This window comes from Salvia hispanica, chromosome 4, assembly GCF_023119035.1.
Source record: "Salvia hispanica cultivar TCC Black 2014 chromosome 4, UniMelb_Shisp_WGS_1.0, whole genome shotgun sequence".
Classification (NCBI taxonomy): domain Eukaryota; kingdom Viridiplantae; phylum Streptophyta; class Magnoliopsida; order Lamiales; family Lamiaceae; genus Salvia; species Salvia hispanica.
The window spans coordinates 11311622-11326768 of NC_062968.1; the positions used below are offsets into that span (position 1 = coordinate 11311622).

Consider the following 15147-nt stretch of genomic DNA (forward strand, 5'->3'; position numbering starts at 1 on the left):
TTGTGAGAAATGTGCATATTTGAGCCGAAAAGGGGAGTAAAAACGCATAGTCTGGAAATCTGGAGTCAGACGGCGACCAGCGACCGCCGCGAGTTGTACGGCGACCGCCGGCGCCCGGCGGGCAGAGCTATGTGGTGGCCCGCCTCGGAAATTTACGCTAGGAGAAGAGTCTCGCCCGGCGACCGCCGGAGGATATGTGGCGGTCCGCCACCGAAGGGTCAGAGTCTCTGGACTCCAACGCGGCGACCGCCGGAGAAAGGCGGCGAATCCGACCAGCCCTAGATTTGCTCCAAGATTTACCAAATTTTGCAGATCTTTTCCTTCTATGATGAGGAATAATCTTCCCCTATAAATAGGACCTCAAGCTTCATCAAAAGGGAGTTTTTTTTCACACAACAAGAACACATTCATAGAGATCAAAAGCTAGAGTACTTCAATTGTGCAAGGAGTTGAAGAAGGATTTCAAGAGCATCAAGAACTGAGGATGCTGGTTTCTTCCTACCCAGTTAGATTGGTAGTCAGGGTTTGTTGGGCCACGGTTGGGATTTTGGTTCGGGTGGGGATTGGGTTGATTTGGAGCCTGATTTTGGTTCTGATTCTGATTTCCATCTCCCCATCGGAAATTTTGGTGGTCCCTCCATGGTGCATCCCTTTGCTTCCCCGGAACCCAATTGCCGTTGGAATTGTAGTATCCTGCGGCATTTGCTTGCTCCACATCCAGCGGGTTGTCCGGCTGATCATATGGTAGTGCTGGGGCTTCTTGGCCTCCAGTCGGAGAAGGTGGTGGAGTGTTCTGCTTGATTGCAGTCAGCAACTCCTTCTTTAATTCTTCCATCTTCAAATCCATCCGTTCCTCCTGGTCAGTAGCCGAAGCACTCGCTACCCTTTCTCTGCTGTACCCATCTCTCGCGTTGTCGTACGTCTTCTTCGCATTCAACAGCTTACGTAACACCTTTTTGGCTTCACTTACTCTCAACTGGGTGAAATCACCTCCAGATGATGAATTCGCCAGATCCTTGGTTTCCATGTTCATCCCCTCATAGAAGGTGTGGTGCACCTTTATCTCCTTCATGCGATGGTTGGGGCATGACTCCAGAAGGCTCATGTACTTCTCCCAGTACTCGCTCAGGGTTTCATCATATTCTTACCTTATGCACGATATTTTCCTCTTCAATGCACTTGTCTTTGAAGACGGCTGAAGAACTCGCATGAACCAAGTGTTGGCCTCTCCCTTTAGGAGAAAAGGTAGGGCTTTCAGTCTGTAATCATCCTCGTTCGCTCCTGCTGGCCGCCTCTGTGCCTTACAGATTTTGCAGAACTCATTTAAGAATTCGTATGGTCCATCGTAGCTCTTCCCACAGTACGTCGGTAGGATTGCGATAACGTGGGGTTTCACATCACAGGCGGTCTGGCCTGGGGTAACCACTATGGCTTGTGGGGGATCTCCGTCGGCGTGTGCGGTAAGTGTTGCGAGCTCGGGATCGTCCTCACCTTGGTCAGCCATTCTCACTAGTGTTCTTACTGGTTGGGGTGGAATCTCTCGGGAGTTAGTACCCTAGCTCCTCTTTTTCTTCGTCGCTACTCGTGCCTAGGTCGGACAGTGCTGTCGACAGGCCAGAACGAGTGGTAACGAGTATTGTTCCTCGGGGAAGTATCCTTGGTCTCCACTGGCCAGGAGCCGAGCCACTTCTCATAAACTGAAAACAAAAAGAAAAGAAAATTATAAACAGTATGTACACCAAAAAGATCACACACAATAACAGGTATGAACGCCATCCATCCCCGGCAACGGCGCCATTTTGATAAGCCTTCTTTTGGTTCTTTCCCTAGTTTTTCGTATGTAATTTGGAGTGTATCCAACTGATCAGGAAGAGATTCCCGACCCAGCTGAGTCGTTGGTACGACAACCGGGACCTGGCTTCAAACAAGTTTCCTCAACCCATTTCTACTGATTAGTATAATGGAGGTAAGGGTCGCATCCCACGAGGATGGACACGTTTTGACAACTGCGGTGACTTTCCTGGGTGATTTTGGTTAGCTACCACGCTTGGGTTGAGATTTTACCTAGACAAGAAATAAAGGTGGCACTCTACTGACTAGTAGGCGTGAAAATAACAGGCATGTGGTGGTGTTCGTGAAAGTAGGGGACAAGGCGTCTCAGAGACATATGGAAAGTAGACAGTTACTAAAAGAGGCAAATTAGACAATAAGATGTATCTGGTAGCTGGGGGCTCTCTGACAGGTCGGGATAGTACAACTGAAAAGTAGGGAACAAAAGCAAAAGTAACTTAAAAGTAAAAGAGGTCCAAACTAAAGTTGATTTTGACGTTTTCTTCTTCACCAAGTATTGACAAAAATCATATGAACACAAACACCATGACTAACTTCAGATTCATAAATTCAAACTCAAGATCCATCGATTAAAATGCTCAAACTTAAATTAAACGGTGAAACTGCAACTTTACTTCTACTGACTGACATGCAAGGTGGTAATCACGGCGTAGAAAAGAAACTCATGCACAAAAATTTGACTAAACGTAACTGCAATTTCAAATCAACAACTCCAGATAAGAAAGCACTCAGAAATTAAAAGCAATAACTAGATCTAACTTTCCTAGGCAGAATGAAGCAAACTCGAACCAAAGCGACATGCGAAATAGAAACTTCATAACGTAAATGTTGGAAAATGACAAAGTACTTCAAAAGAGCAACAACGATGAGTGTTTGCAACAAAACCAACGATGAAAACAAGTAAGGATTAAACTAGAAAGCAAAGTAACGATTGTTTGGCCACTTCGGGCGATGATACTACTACACTACTACGATAACTGGCTGGAACGGCGGACTGATGACTTCTCCGGCAGACTCTTAGACGTCAAGTGACCATGGCTGTGGCGAGGAACGAGAGATTGGACAATGCTGAAGGACTGATCTTCTAGAGAGAATTCTACTAAGTGTGTTTTGAACCGAGAACTTCGAACCGAACTCTAAGGAACCAACTCTAAAGGGGCGAACTCTTTCTCTCTCTCCAAGTGGCTTCTTTTATAGGGAGGCTTGCCCTTGCTTTTAGGGTAGACTTCCTCCGCGTTTTGACCTTTTTGCCCTTGTCAATGATCATCCCAGCTATCCTCCTTCTCCATCTCGAGCCTTTTTCTGGCATGCATCCTGGTCAGTATTGCACCCTTCTAGCGCCCTTTTCACTTGCGTCACCTGAATCGTCTCCTACTGACTTGGATCCTTTAATCCTGCACACTTGAGCAACTGTTTTGCAGATAATACTTGCATTTCACTACATACTGACCAGTAACCAAGGCTTAGAATACGACTTATCAATGTGATCATATCATAACCTAATAACCCTCATTTTATGGACGAAAAATATCATTTTATGAAACAGAATATCATTTTATGGAATAAAAGTATCATTTTATGCATGCTGAAAAAATATCATTTTATCGTGTATAAATATCATTTTTAGTAAAAATGATACTTTTGACCCATAAAATGATAGGGTTATTAGGTTATCACATAAATATGAGTTATGATATGATCGCACCCCTATATATATATATATATATATATAGAGTCTCATTATCCACAAATCCACTCTTAAAGACCGAACCACTGAACCCTACCAAATTAGGGCTTTTAGATCTAGTTTTTTATGGATAAGATACAGAAATTTATAATCATTTTCGCTTTCATCAAGAGCATTCCGAAGGTAAATAAGTCATACTAACATGTTACGAAGATTTAACTTCGTTCCAGAATATATTACTTCATTCTAGTAGGTTTTTACTTCATTCTAGTAGGTTTTTACTTCATTCCAGTATGTAAATGTGGTTTCGCCGTCGCGTGCCGTTCTTTCTCTCTACAATATCTATCACCACCGCCATGACGCTAATATTGGTTTAATAAACACATGGAATAATGTAATAAATTATTGGATTGAAGTATGTGTAGAAGCATTTGAAGTCCTACTGGAATGAAGTAATAACGTTCCAGAATGAAGTAATAAACTCACTTGAATAAATTGCATTTTTAAATGTCAATCAAGCAAAAACCCACGTCAATGAATTTGAATGAAACATATGTTGAATCATTTCAAAACCTACTGGAAGCAAGTAAAAACATGTTGTAGTTTCAAGGTATTAAGTACAGAATGAAGTAATAAACCTATACAATGAAGTAAAAAGGGCTAGTAATGAAGCAAATTTTTTTTTCACAACAACACATCTCATAAAAAAAACTAGAACTAATGGCCCAGATTTGGTCTCTAGTTCGGTCTTTAAAATTGGTTCGACATTGATCACAACTCTCTCTCTCTATATATATATATAGGGTTTTAATCAGTTAAAAGAAGCCCCTTAGTATAGAAATACAAACCATATATGGATTGTTAGATCTGTAGATGAACGGCCATGATTTGGATTGCAAACTGAATTGTCTGAGTCATAATAAGAGCGATCGGTGTCATGAGAAGGGTAAATTAGGAATAGGAAATATTTAACAACTGTCGTTCCTTTTTTTATGAGCGGATTAAGTGGGAGTCATTACTCTACCATTGATTTTAACTCTATTTTACCCAAATCTTTCCAATTTTTTGAAAACCCTACAGAAATCGGCGACAAATCCCTTAGCTATCAAATCTACGACGAACCAAAACCAGATTAAGATTCTGAAATCAACGAGAACGATGACCTAGCGCCATTGAATTTTTTATCTATTTCAGCAAAAAATCATCCTTTTTCTCCTAAAACCTCATTGATTTTCTACTAAAAAAACCCTAGTATATCAAATCAACGAAGAAGAAAAACCAGTTGACGATTCTGAAATCAACGAGAACGAGGAACCTAGCGCCTTCTTCAGCAATGATCGACACAAGATCTTCTAGAACCGCGACGCATGACGGAAAAGGTTAGTAAGAATTTGTATACCGATTTACTGAAACTCAACTCAAATCTGACCCAATTTTCACTTCAATTTGTTGTATGTAACCTGGTCTATCAAAAAAATGAATGTGAAGAAGAAGCTACCACCAAAACCCAAAGCACAGAAAGGTACGTAGACTATATTTTCTGGATTTTGAATGAATGTAGTTTGGATTCTTTTTGGAAACTCTGTTATTTAATTGTGGTATTTTTTCATAAGCAATAGGTCAAAGTTCCACTCGAAACTCGATTGAACTGAGATATGGTATCGATGACCCAAAACAAGGTTAAAATGACCAAAAATTACACAAACATTGACCCAAACATCTTTTGTACTTTTGGGTCATACTAGATGAATATTTGGGTCATGCCCCTTTAAGGGTAAATTGTGTCATAATAATCCAATATTCGAGTCATTGTATGAAACTATAGAGTACCTGAATGCGTCATACAAAACTGAACGAAAGTGTTTTCATTTCTTTGTAGTTTACCACTATATTAATTAAACGATGTTTAGACCTTGTAATTTTCGTTTTTTGGACCATGTTTTATAAATGATTTTTGGAGTCTCTATGTACTAGTAATCCAAGAGCTGCTGTAATTTACCAATATTAAAATGACCGAAAATTACTCAAACATTAACCTAAACATCTTCTTCTGTACTTTTGGGTCATACTAGATGAATATTTGGGTCATGTCACCTTATGGGTATATTGTGTCATAATAATCCAATATTTGAGTCATTGTATGAAACTACTGAGTACCCGAATGCATCATACAAAACTGAATGAATTGTTCATATCAAATTTCGACCAATATTCAAGTCATTATATAACACTAGGGAGTACCAGAATGAGTTATACAAACCTGGTCGAAATGTTCGTTTCAAACAAACCAAAGTAAAATATAAGATTATGCTCTTGTTTTTGACATATTAAAAAAAACACAATATTAAATTTGGGTCATGTCACCTTAAGGGTAAATTGTGTCATAATAATCCAATATTCAAATATTGTAACAAAAACCATGGGGTGGTTGTGTTCTTCGTTCAAATGTTGAATTACATAACGCGGTCAGAGTCAAATTTGAATGCCACCCGAACATTACATCCACATTTTTTTGATTTACGATAGCGCTTGGGTTGTTGATCGTTAAATTTCTGTTCACCTTCTCTGTTACACACCAAGTAAAACCATATGATGGGATCATCAGCCTTCTTTGAACCATTCTTCCTTGTATCAAAACCAACAAGACGACCATAGTTCTCATAAAACTCAATAGCATTGTCCAATGTTAGGAAGTTACGACCAACAAATGGTTTAAGCTCTACAGAGCAGTCTGGTGTATTTAAATCTGTAATAATAATAATAATAATAATAATAATAATAATAATAATAAAAAGTAAGTGAGTGATGTGTGAAAACGAATAATACAAGTACTACACTGCCATCAACTTAAACTGATAATATGTCATATTAAAGGCTATTCGAAGCATGACATAAAACATGTCATGGTAACACAATAAATAATTCTTTATTATAACATTCCTAAAACTAACGATGAAGTAAAGACAAAATATTCCATCTACTGGATTTAGTATGATATTAGGTCATAATAAAGACAAATCGAAACATAATAAAAAAATGTCATATTACACTCGTACAAACTAAGTAATAATAAAATAGGTCATACTAAATGCAGGTTGAGGTCATACTTATTACATTTGAAAAAATAACAAGGAATCCTGGATTTAGAATGACCTAAGGTCATACTAAACACAAAACAAAGCATAACAGATAAATTTGAAGCATAATAAACCCATTGTGAAAAACTGAAAACATTCATAAAACTTAAAACAATGACAATCACAGGTACCAAAATATGAAACAGAGCATAACAAAAAAATGAAAATAAAAAAAACCGACATGAACACATTATGCCGACTGATTATGAAATTTCATCATACTAAAGTAATATTATATTGAATAAAAAAATAACATGTATTCTCAAGAATGTCATCGGAGGATAATTGATTATCTACATGCGAAGTAGAATGTGATTCAGATTCCATTTTTGGATGGAAGTCACAAAATCCTATGTCGTGACATAACCCAAAATATTTTGTTATCAAAACATTAAACAAAATCAATGAAAGTTCATAAACTTAAATTGTAGTATATTATATAATTACCGCCCGCTGAATTGAAAAAGGATACGAGAAACGATGGTCTAAAGTATTAACTTACAGTATATATGGGATCTGGAACAAGAAAAACAATTGGAACAGATTGATGCAGCGACGAAATGGTTAAGGCTATTAACAATTCGAAGATATGAAGAAGTTGAATGGAAGATCGAATGACGAATATGGAAGATATTAAAAAGTTGAAGTTATGGAATGTTAATTCAATTTACACGCATTTGATTTGTTAGTGATATGCAAAATTATAGGCTTCTCCATAGCAGCCGATTAGATGGATTGGCATAATTAACCTTTTATGATTTTTGCTGATTAAAATAATAATATTTAAGAAATTAATACAACCATTAGATATGCTAATCTTAAGATTGAGATCGCCTAATCCTAAGGACCACAAACCGTCTGTATTTCTTTATTTAAAGTCATTCTTGTTTTGATTAAAATCCTATATATATATATATGGTTGCGCTAGCGTGCTAACTAATTTACAGTAATAACTAATAACTTTCAATTTAGTGTATTAAAATTATCAACACAAAGACATAATTATATCATACAACATGTAAATTTAAATATCAACACAAAGACATAAGTTTATTAGCATAAGAATATTGATAAATTTATGTCTTTCTGTTGATATTTTTAACATATAAAATTGATATTAGTTATTAGTTATTAGTTATTAGTTATTAGTTATTACTGTAACTTAGTTAGTATTTGATCACACACCTATATATATATATATATATATATATATATATATATATATATATATGATCATGATCAATTGAGAAATGAGATGCAATATCAGCCACTCCTTTTTATTAAATGAGTGGTCCAGATTTTGCCACACAATAAATATTATTAGATTAATTTAATATGAAAGGGTAAAACTATCTTTTTGCGTTTTAATTTAGGGTTCTTCATCATAATTCGTCTTTGATCGCGATTCTGGTGAGATTTCATCGATTAAATTATACCACTCATTGAATCTATTTTAACGATTTATGATTCAATTGATTTGCAAAATTAGACTCAGACGGTTTCAACGATTTCAACGATATCTTATTTGCGATTCAATTTTCGAAAAACAGACGACTTGTTCGACGGATTTCTTTGTTGATTTTGAAGTTTTTCGGTCGATTTTACCGACTTTGATTCTGTTTTTATGTTTTATTTGTGTATCTCCAGTCAAATTTGTTCCTAATCAATTTTTTCTTTTTTTTGATTTTCTCATCTTTAGCTTCGACTTCAGTTCGTATTCAACAACTAAGTGTTATTTGATGGATTCTTCATCTTATTCCGAGTCTACGTCGACCAATGGTGGAGGTAGTTTGGTTTGATTTTCATTAACATGATTTTTTTGTGTTATGTTGGTGATTTATGCTCTGTTGACATGACTTAAAAATCTGTTGACGTGATTTATGTTCCTTGGTAAATATTCTGTGTTGTTGTTATGCTCTTTGTTGACTTTCTATTTCATTAACATTATTTTGTTGTGTTATGTTGGTGATTTATGCTTTGTTGACATGATTTATGTTACGTGTGTTTGAATTGGTGTATTCTAATTAAACTGGACATTTTGATCCTGGTAATTTGAAGCATGTTCTGATATTTTGGCTTACATAACTTATAACAATTGTCTAAGAATTTTACAAGAGTGCAGCCACCTCTTTAGATATAACTATAGGTGTAATTTTCTGATTTATGTGAAGCTACTTGAGAAATCAGCTCAATAATTCTTGACCGAGGAAATAAACGTTAGTCTAAGTGGATCAATGTTTGGTTGGATTTTCTTGAATGTAAAAGTCCATATGATATAACCATGATGAGAGTCCTTAACTTGACATAAAAAAAATCGGTTAGTTATTGGCTAAGCAAATGACTGTAAAGCCTGAGAAGGTTGAGAAACATGGTTGAGTTTGGAATCTATGGATACTTTAGGTGCACACTGTTAAACCCTTTTTTCTTAATCAGTTATGAGCTTTCAATGGAGATGTATGGGTTATGAGCTCTTTGTTGACATTCTGTTTCATTAACATTATTTTGTTGTGTTATGTTGGTGATTTATGCTCTGTTGACATGACTTGAAAATCTGTTGACATGATTTATGTTATCTGTTAAATATTCTGTGTTGTAGGATCTGTTATTCCAATTTGCAAGCCTGAGTTGAGGCCTTATGAAGGTCAAAAATTTTCTTCCCTTGAGGAAGGAATTTCCTTTTATGAAAAGTATGCTCAGGAGTCTTGTTTTGATTGTCGAAGATTTGGAAATAGGTCTAGTGGTGGTGTTATTATTTTTCAGTATGTTGTTTGCAATAGACAAGGATTTCATACAGTAGATTCGTTGGATGTTGATGTAAGTGTATCTGAGGATGGTAATGTATCAGATGATGATGAAGTATCTTCAAAGAAGAGACGTAGACGTGGCACCAAAAGGTGTGGATGTGGAGCGAGAATTAGTTTTAAGTTTTTTTCTGATTTTGGTGATAAGTATTACCTTGTGCATCAATTCGTTGAGGAACACAATCATGCTATGGTTGACAAAGATCATAAGCGATTTATGAAAGGTAATCGGAGTTTGAATGATGTTCATTATAAGTTTGTTGAAGATTGCACCAAAGCTAACATCGGTCCTACCTCAACTTTCAACTTATTAAAGGAGTTTTTTGGTGGTTATGATGTTGTTGGGTGTACGTTGAATGATGTTAGGAATTGTTCACGTGATATTAAAGAGAAATTAAAAGAAGTGGATGTGCAAATGATCCTAAATCAGATGCAAGAGAAGAAGAGAATTTGTGAAGGGTTTTTTTACAAATATCAATTATCACCTGAAGATAATAAGTTAGTGAGCTTATTCTGGTCTGATGCTGAGTCTCGGAAGCATTACCACATGTTTGGAGATGTTGTAGCATTTGATACAACATATTCAACAAACAAGTAGTTTATTTATTATACTTAGTAATTGACAGAGATAGTAGTTGACATGGTAGTTGACATAGGATACATTTGTACTTTGCATAATTTCTGATTTAATAGTTGACATAGCATATACCTATAATTGACATTGTTGATGTTTTGTGTTGATGTATTTGTTCAATAGGTATCGTATGGTGTTTGGTCCATTTACCGGGAAAGACAATCATGGTTGTCCTATTGCGTTTGGAGCTGGTTTCGTATCCGGTGAGAATTGTGATGCATTTTCATGGCTTTTCACTGTATTTGTTGAATGCATGGGTGTTGCTCCAAGAATCATAATCACTGACCAAGATTGGGGAATGAGGCTTGCCATTGAGAAGGTATTACCTGGTACAAGGCATCGTTTGTGTATGTGGCATATTATGAGCAAGTTATTTGAGAAGATACCTAAATCAATTTCTGATAGAGAAAAGTTTAGTAAGGAGTTTAAATCTTGTGTTTGGTCAGAGTTGTTAGATCCGGATGAGTTTGATATATTATGGACTAGTATTGTTGAAAAATATAGTGTAGAAGATCATAAGTGGTTTAAGGATATGTTTTTGATTAGACATATGTGGATCCCAGCCTTCTTTAGAGATGTTCCTATGGGTTCTTTAATGAGAACAACATCTTTTTCAGAATCTGAAAACAGTTTTTTTAAGAGGTACTCGAAACCGTTGTTCAATTTTGCTGACTTCACTCTTCAGTATAACAATGCCATTGATGCTCAAAGGAATCAAACTGAAAGGCTTGACTATTATGATTCTGTAATCACTCCAAAATATGTCACTGATTTAGCATTTGAGAAGCAATTGGCATCTGTATACACAGATAGGATGTTTAGAGTGGTACAAGAATTTATTGTTGAGGCTGATAAGAGTTGTCGGATGATTAACATGTCCACATTGGAGAATATCGAGGTCTTCAAAGTTTCTGATGCTAGAAAGAAGATCTTTACAGTTACACATGAGATAGAGACTGAGTCATATGAATGTGAGTGTAAACTATTTTTAAGGTGTGGTTATCTATGCAACCACCTTTTTATCTGTTAGAGTTTGTATACTAGAAATCATGTTTCGAGTGATTGAATACTGTAAAACTCTTATTTTATTTTCCAATGAATAAAACAGATTATTTTTGTCATAATGTTGTTATGTTTTACATTTAATGGATGTTAATGCATGTTTAAATGTATAAGTTAACTTAATGAAGTCTAAGTCTTTGTTTCAGTAGACCGGTTGTGGGCGTCGTCCACTTTAAGGTAATACGGTCAGTTCTAAACAAAGAAAAATATGAATTTCACAACCTAGATGGAATTGGACTATCCATCGAGAAAGGTTGCAATGTCAGTCCGCATATTTCTAAGCCTTACTGAAATAAGATGACATTGGTGTGGTATAGCACTGAACGGATCTAACAGCAAGACTTGCCTTAGGCTATCTACTGAAAGGTGAGGTCTTGATAAATATTTATTTCTTAATCAATGTAGGTTAGCATTGAGCATACGGTATTGATTATGCACTACTTTGACTTATCAAATGGTGCGGGTTTTTCGTAACCCAATTATCCTGATATATTGGGTAGTGGTGATCGATACCTAGCGGTGCTAGGATTGCTATTATATTGAATCGTGCACGAGCTGAGTCTCGTTTGATAATGTCCTCAAGAGGAGCGCGAAACGAGGTTTTATTATTCGGAACCTAGCTAGTTGGAGTGTGATTACTCTATGAATAATAAATAAGCATTTCATGCTAAGTCCACTCTTGGAATTAATAAGAAGTTAATTAATTAAGTCAATAGCAGACATTAATTAATTAATGGACATTTTAATCTTAAGCACGGGAAATGAAAGTTAAACGGAAACCCGGATTACTTATAATTTCGGATTTGGATGGGGAGAGTTCAATATTACTTCTGTAGTGGCTGCTCGTAATATTCCAATTATAACTTATATTAAATTGTGGGTTCAATTTAATTAGTGAAAAGTAAATTGGATGAGCCCATATCCAAAGCCTTCCATAGATCCCTGTCTGGGCCCAAAAGGAACTTAATATAAATAGGAGAATAAAGGAGACAGAAAGAACACAATTCAGATTAGTGTAATTTTCGAAATTCCTCTCCTAAGCTGAGGAGATTTTCGAAATCTTCTCCTATTCCAAAAAGGATTTCTTCTGTCTTCTTTATTTAAGTCCTAGTATTCTAGTAAGATCAGCCCACACTGATATTGGGATACAGTTCGGGAACCAGAGAGAAGATTTGTGGTTTAGTACTCAAAGCATCACGTGGAGAAGAAGCTAGCCATCTTCAATTCTTTGGAGAATTAATTAGGTATTTTTCTGCTCCGTAGAAAAGCATGTTTTAGGTTTCAATATTCTTAAAACATGATTGATTCAAGTTATGACCATGATACATGTGATAATTACGCGAATAGCTTTTGTCTAAATAATCTGCTAAATAGATCTGATTATTATGTGATTTATTTTGCATGCGCTTCCGCTGCCAGCACCTTTTTTTCATCCTCAGAAACAAAGATGTCAACAATATTCCAGAGAAATATGTTGGTAACCGTTGGCTTAAAAGTGAATTACTAAAGGCAGTTCATGGTCTCACGATTGATGAAAGTGCGTCTGACAGAGGTATGCAAACTGTTTTCTATAGATATTTTAGTTTAAGTTTTAGCATGTGTTGTATAAGCTGTTGACATATCTTATATTGGCTGTTGACATCTTATATAGGTTGTTGACATTTTATATGTGCGCAGGTTCTAACAAAGATGACAAACTACAGATTGCTAATAGGTGTCATGGACGTTACTTTGGTCTATATCAGCGTGCTTTTAGGAATAAAGATCATTTGATTGCTTTGGATAATTTGCTTGCGGGTATTGGTCCTCAAATCTTTAAAGATGACTGTGCTGGATCGTCGTCTCTTGATAAAAATGATTCAATCATGAACATATATGGTATTGTTGTTCCTGAAGAAATAACTGCCCATGCTCCAGATGTGGTTAGTACAAAAGGAGGTGCAAGTGACAAGAAAAGCAGGATTAAGTCAAGCATAGAGAAAGCAATTGAAAAAGCAAATAAACCTCATAGGCGTTGTGGAAAGTGTCACAAAGTTACTGATCATAATGCTAGAAGTTGTGGCAGAAAGGAGACATGATTGTTTTTTTTTTAATAGTCAGGGTTTTTTTTTATTTGTTGACATAGACTACAAATTATTGACATTTTCTCATTTGTTGTTTATATCTGATTTTAATCTCTATTGACATCTATTTATGATTCTGTTTTTTTAATTTTAAGATTTGTTTTCTGAGTTGTACACCTTTATACAAAGTGTTGACATTTGGTTATAAGTTGTTGACATTTCAATACAAGTTGGACATGCCTTGCTTTCATGCTCCTTCATGTTTTTAATGTGCACATGTCAACCACTTAAAAATTAAGTCAACTATATATACTGGCCATGTCAACAAGTAATATAATTATGTCAACTATGATGCACATCGTGTCAACGGCACATAACAGTCATGTCAACAACGCTACATATCGTGTCAACTACACGTACAAGTTATGTCAATTATGTTATAAACCATGTTAACTATACGTACTAGCCATGTCAACAATTAATATAATTATGTCAACTATGGTGAACTTCGTGTCAACGGCATATACTAGTCATGTCAACTATGTTTTAAGCCATGTCAACTACACGTACAATCCACATTTCAATTACGTTACATACTATGTCAATTACTCATAGAATCATTTTAACAACAATTATAAGTCATGTCAACTATGCACAGAACTGTGTCAACAATAAGTATAAGCCATGTCAACACCAATTATAAGTCATGTTAATAACAATTATATCAACTATGGTGCATATAGTGTCAACGATACATAAATGTCATGTCAATTACACGTTAAAGCCGTGTCAACTATATTATTTACTATTTTAAGTATCTATAGAATCATGTCAACAACAATTATGAGTCATGTCAATAACAATTATAAGCCATATCAACAATAATAATAAGTCATGTGAATCATAACAAAATTAACAGAAAATATACATTTTCATAAGTTCAAAAGTTAGAAACCACAATAGTAGCTGTTTTGAAATCCATCCCAAAACAAGAAAGCTAACAACATTAAACGTTAAATACATCCCAAATTTTGTTTCACTACTTTCTATTAACAAACCACTTTTTGTATTTGTTGTTTAAACTATTCAATCTGTGCTTGTTTTCTTCCATCCATGCATCAGCTACTTCTAAAATGGGCACTCTCTGGTTGTTGTAACTTGATGCAATCAAGTTGTAGCAATATCTTCCACGCAGTACCTGGAGTATCTTTATGTTGCGTGCAGAGAAGCCAACATTCCATTCACTATCTTTTTTTCCAACATAAGTTTCCATGTGTCTCATTAAATAGACACCACAGTCCTTTATGTTACTGCTTCTGGCCCACTTCAAGGAAAGAATATCGATGTAAGACTTGTTAATATTTTCGAATATCTCTAACAAGTTCTTCTTTTTGTAGTATGCCTCCAACATATCTTTCTGCAAATATATTAATAAATAAATAAAACTACAAATAAAAAACATTTTAACATTGTGCATAAATTATATCAACAGAATGTAGAGACTGTTTCAATAATATAAAAAAAATCATACCAGTAAACCAATTTCATGTCCATACTCCTCTAATGCTTCCATGCCATTAACTTTTTTGTTGTCTATGATCTCAATCTTACTTTGTTTCAGCCAAAATACTACCAGGTAGTAACGTCGGTGTTCCCAGATTGGAAAGAAGACCTATATGACATTGAAGATAAAATTACATTCAAAGAACACATCCTAATATTTTCTCAAAAAATTTAATTGTTAGATCTAATTACCAAATCAATGTTTCTCCAATCAAATTCTAGTCTTTTTTGAATCTCATTCTCTATTTCATCAATGAATTTGTTCGTTGCCATCATAGTATTCCAACTTTCTGGCCGATTTGTAACATTGAAATTCTGCAATTAACATATTTGGTTAAGGAGATCTGTA

General features: G+C 35.3%; 1 protein-coding gene across 1 annotated transcript; it reads left to right on the forward strand.

Annotated features, from left to right (window-relative positions):
* Positions 1–9012: 9012 nt before the first annotated feature.
* On the forward strand, positions 9013–13250 carry LOC125220357 (protein FAR1-RELATED SEQUENCE 5-like). Its single transcript, XM_048122526.1, has 4 exons — positions 9013–9046; positions 9272–10070; positions 10234–11081; positions 12850–13250. The coding sequence occupies exons 1-4, from the start codon at positions 9013–9015 to the stop codon at positions 13248–13250; spliced, it is 2082 nt and encodes a 693-aa protein (XP_047978483.1).
* Positions 13251–15147: the final 1897 nt, after the last annotated feature.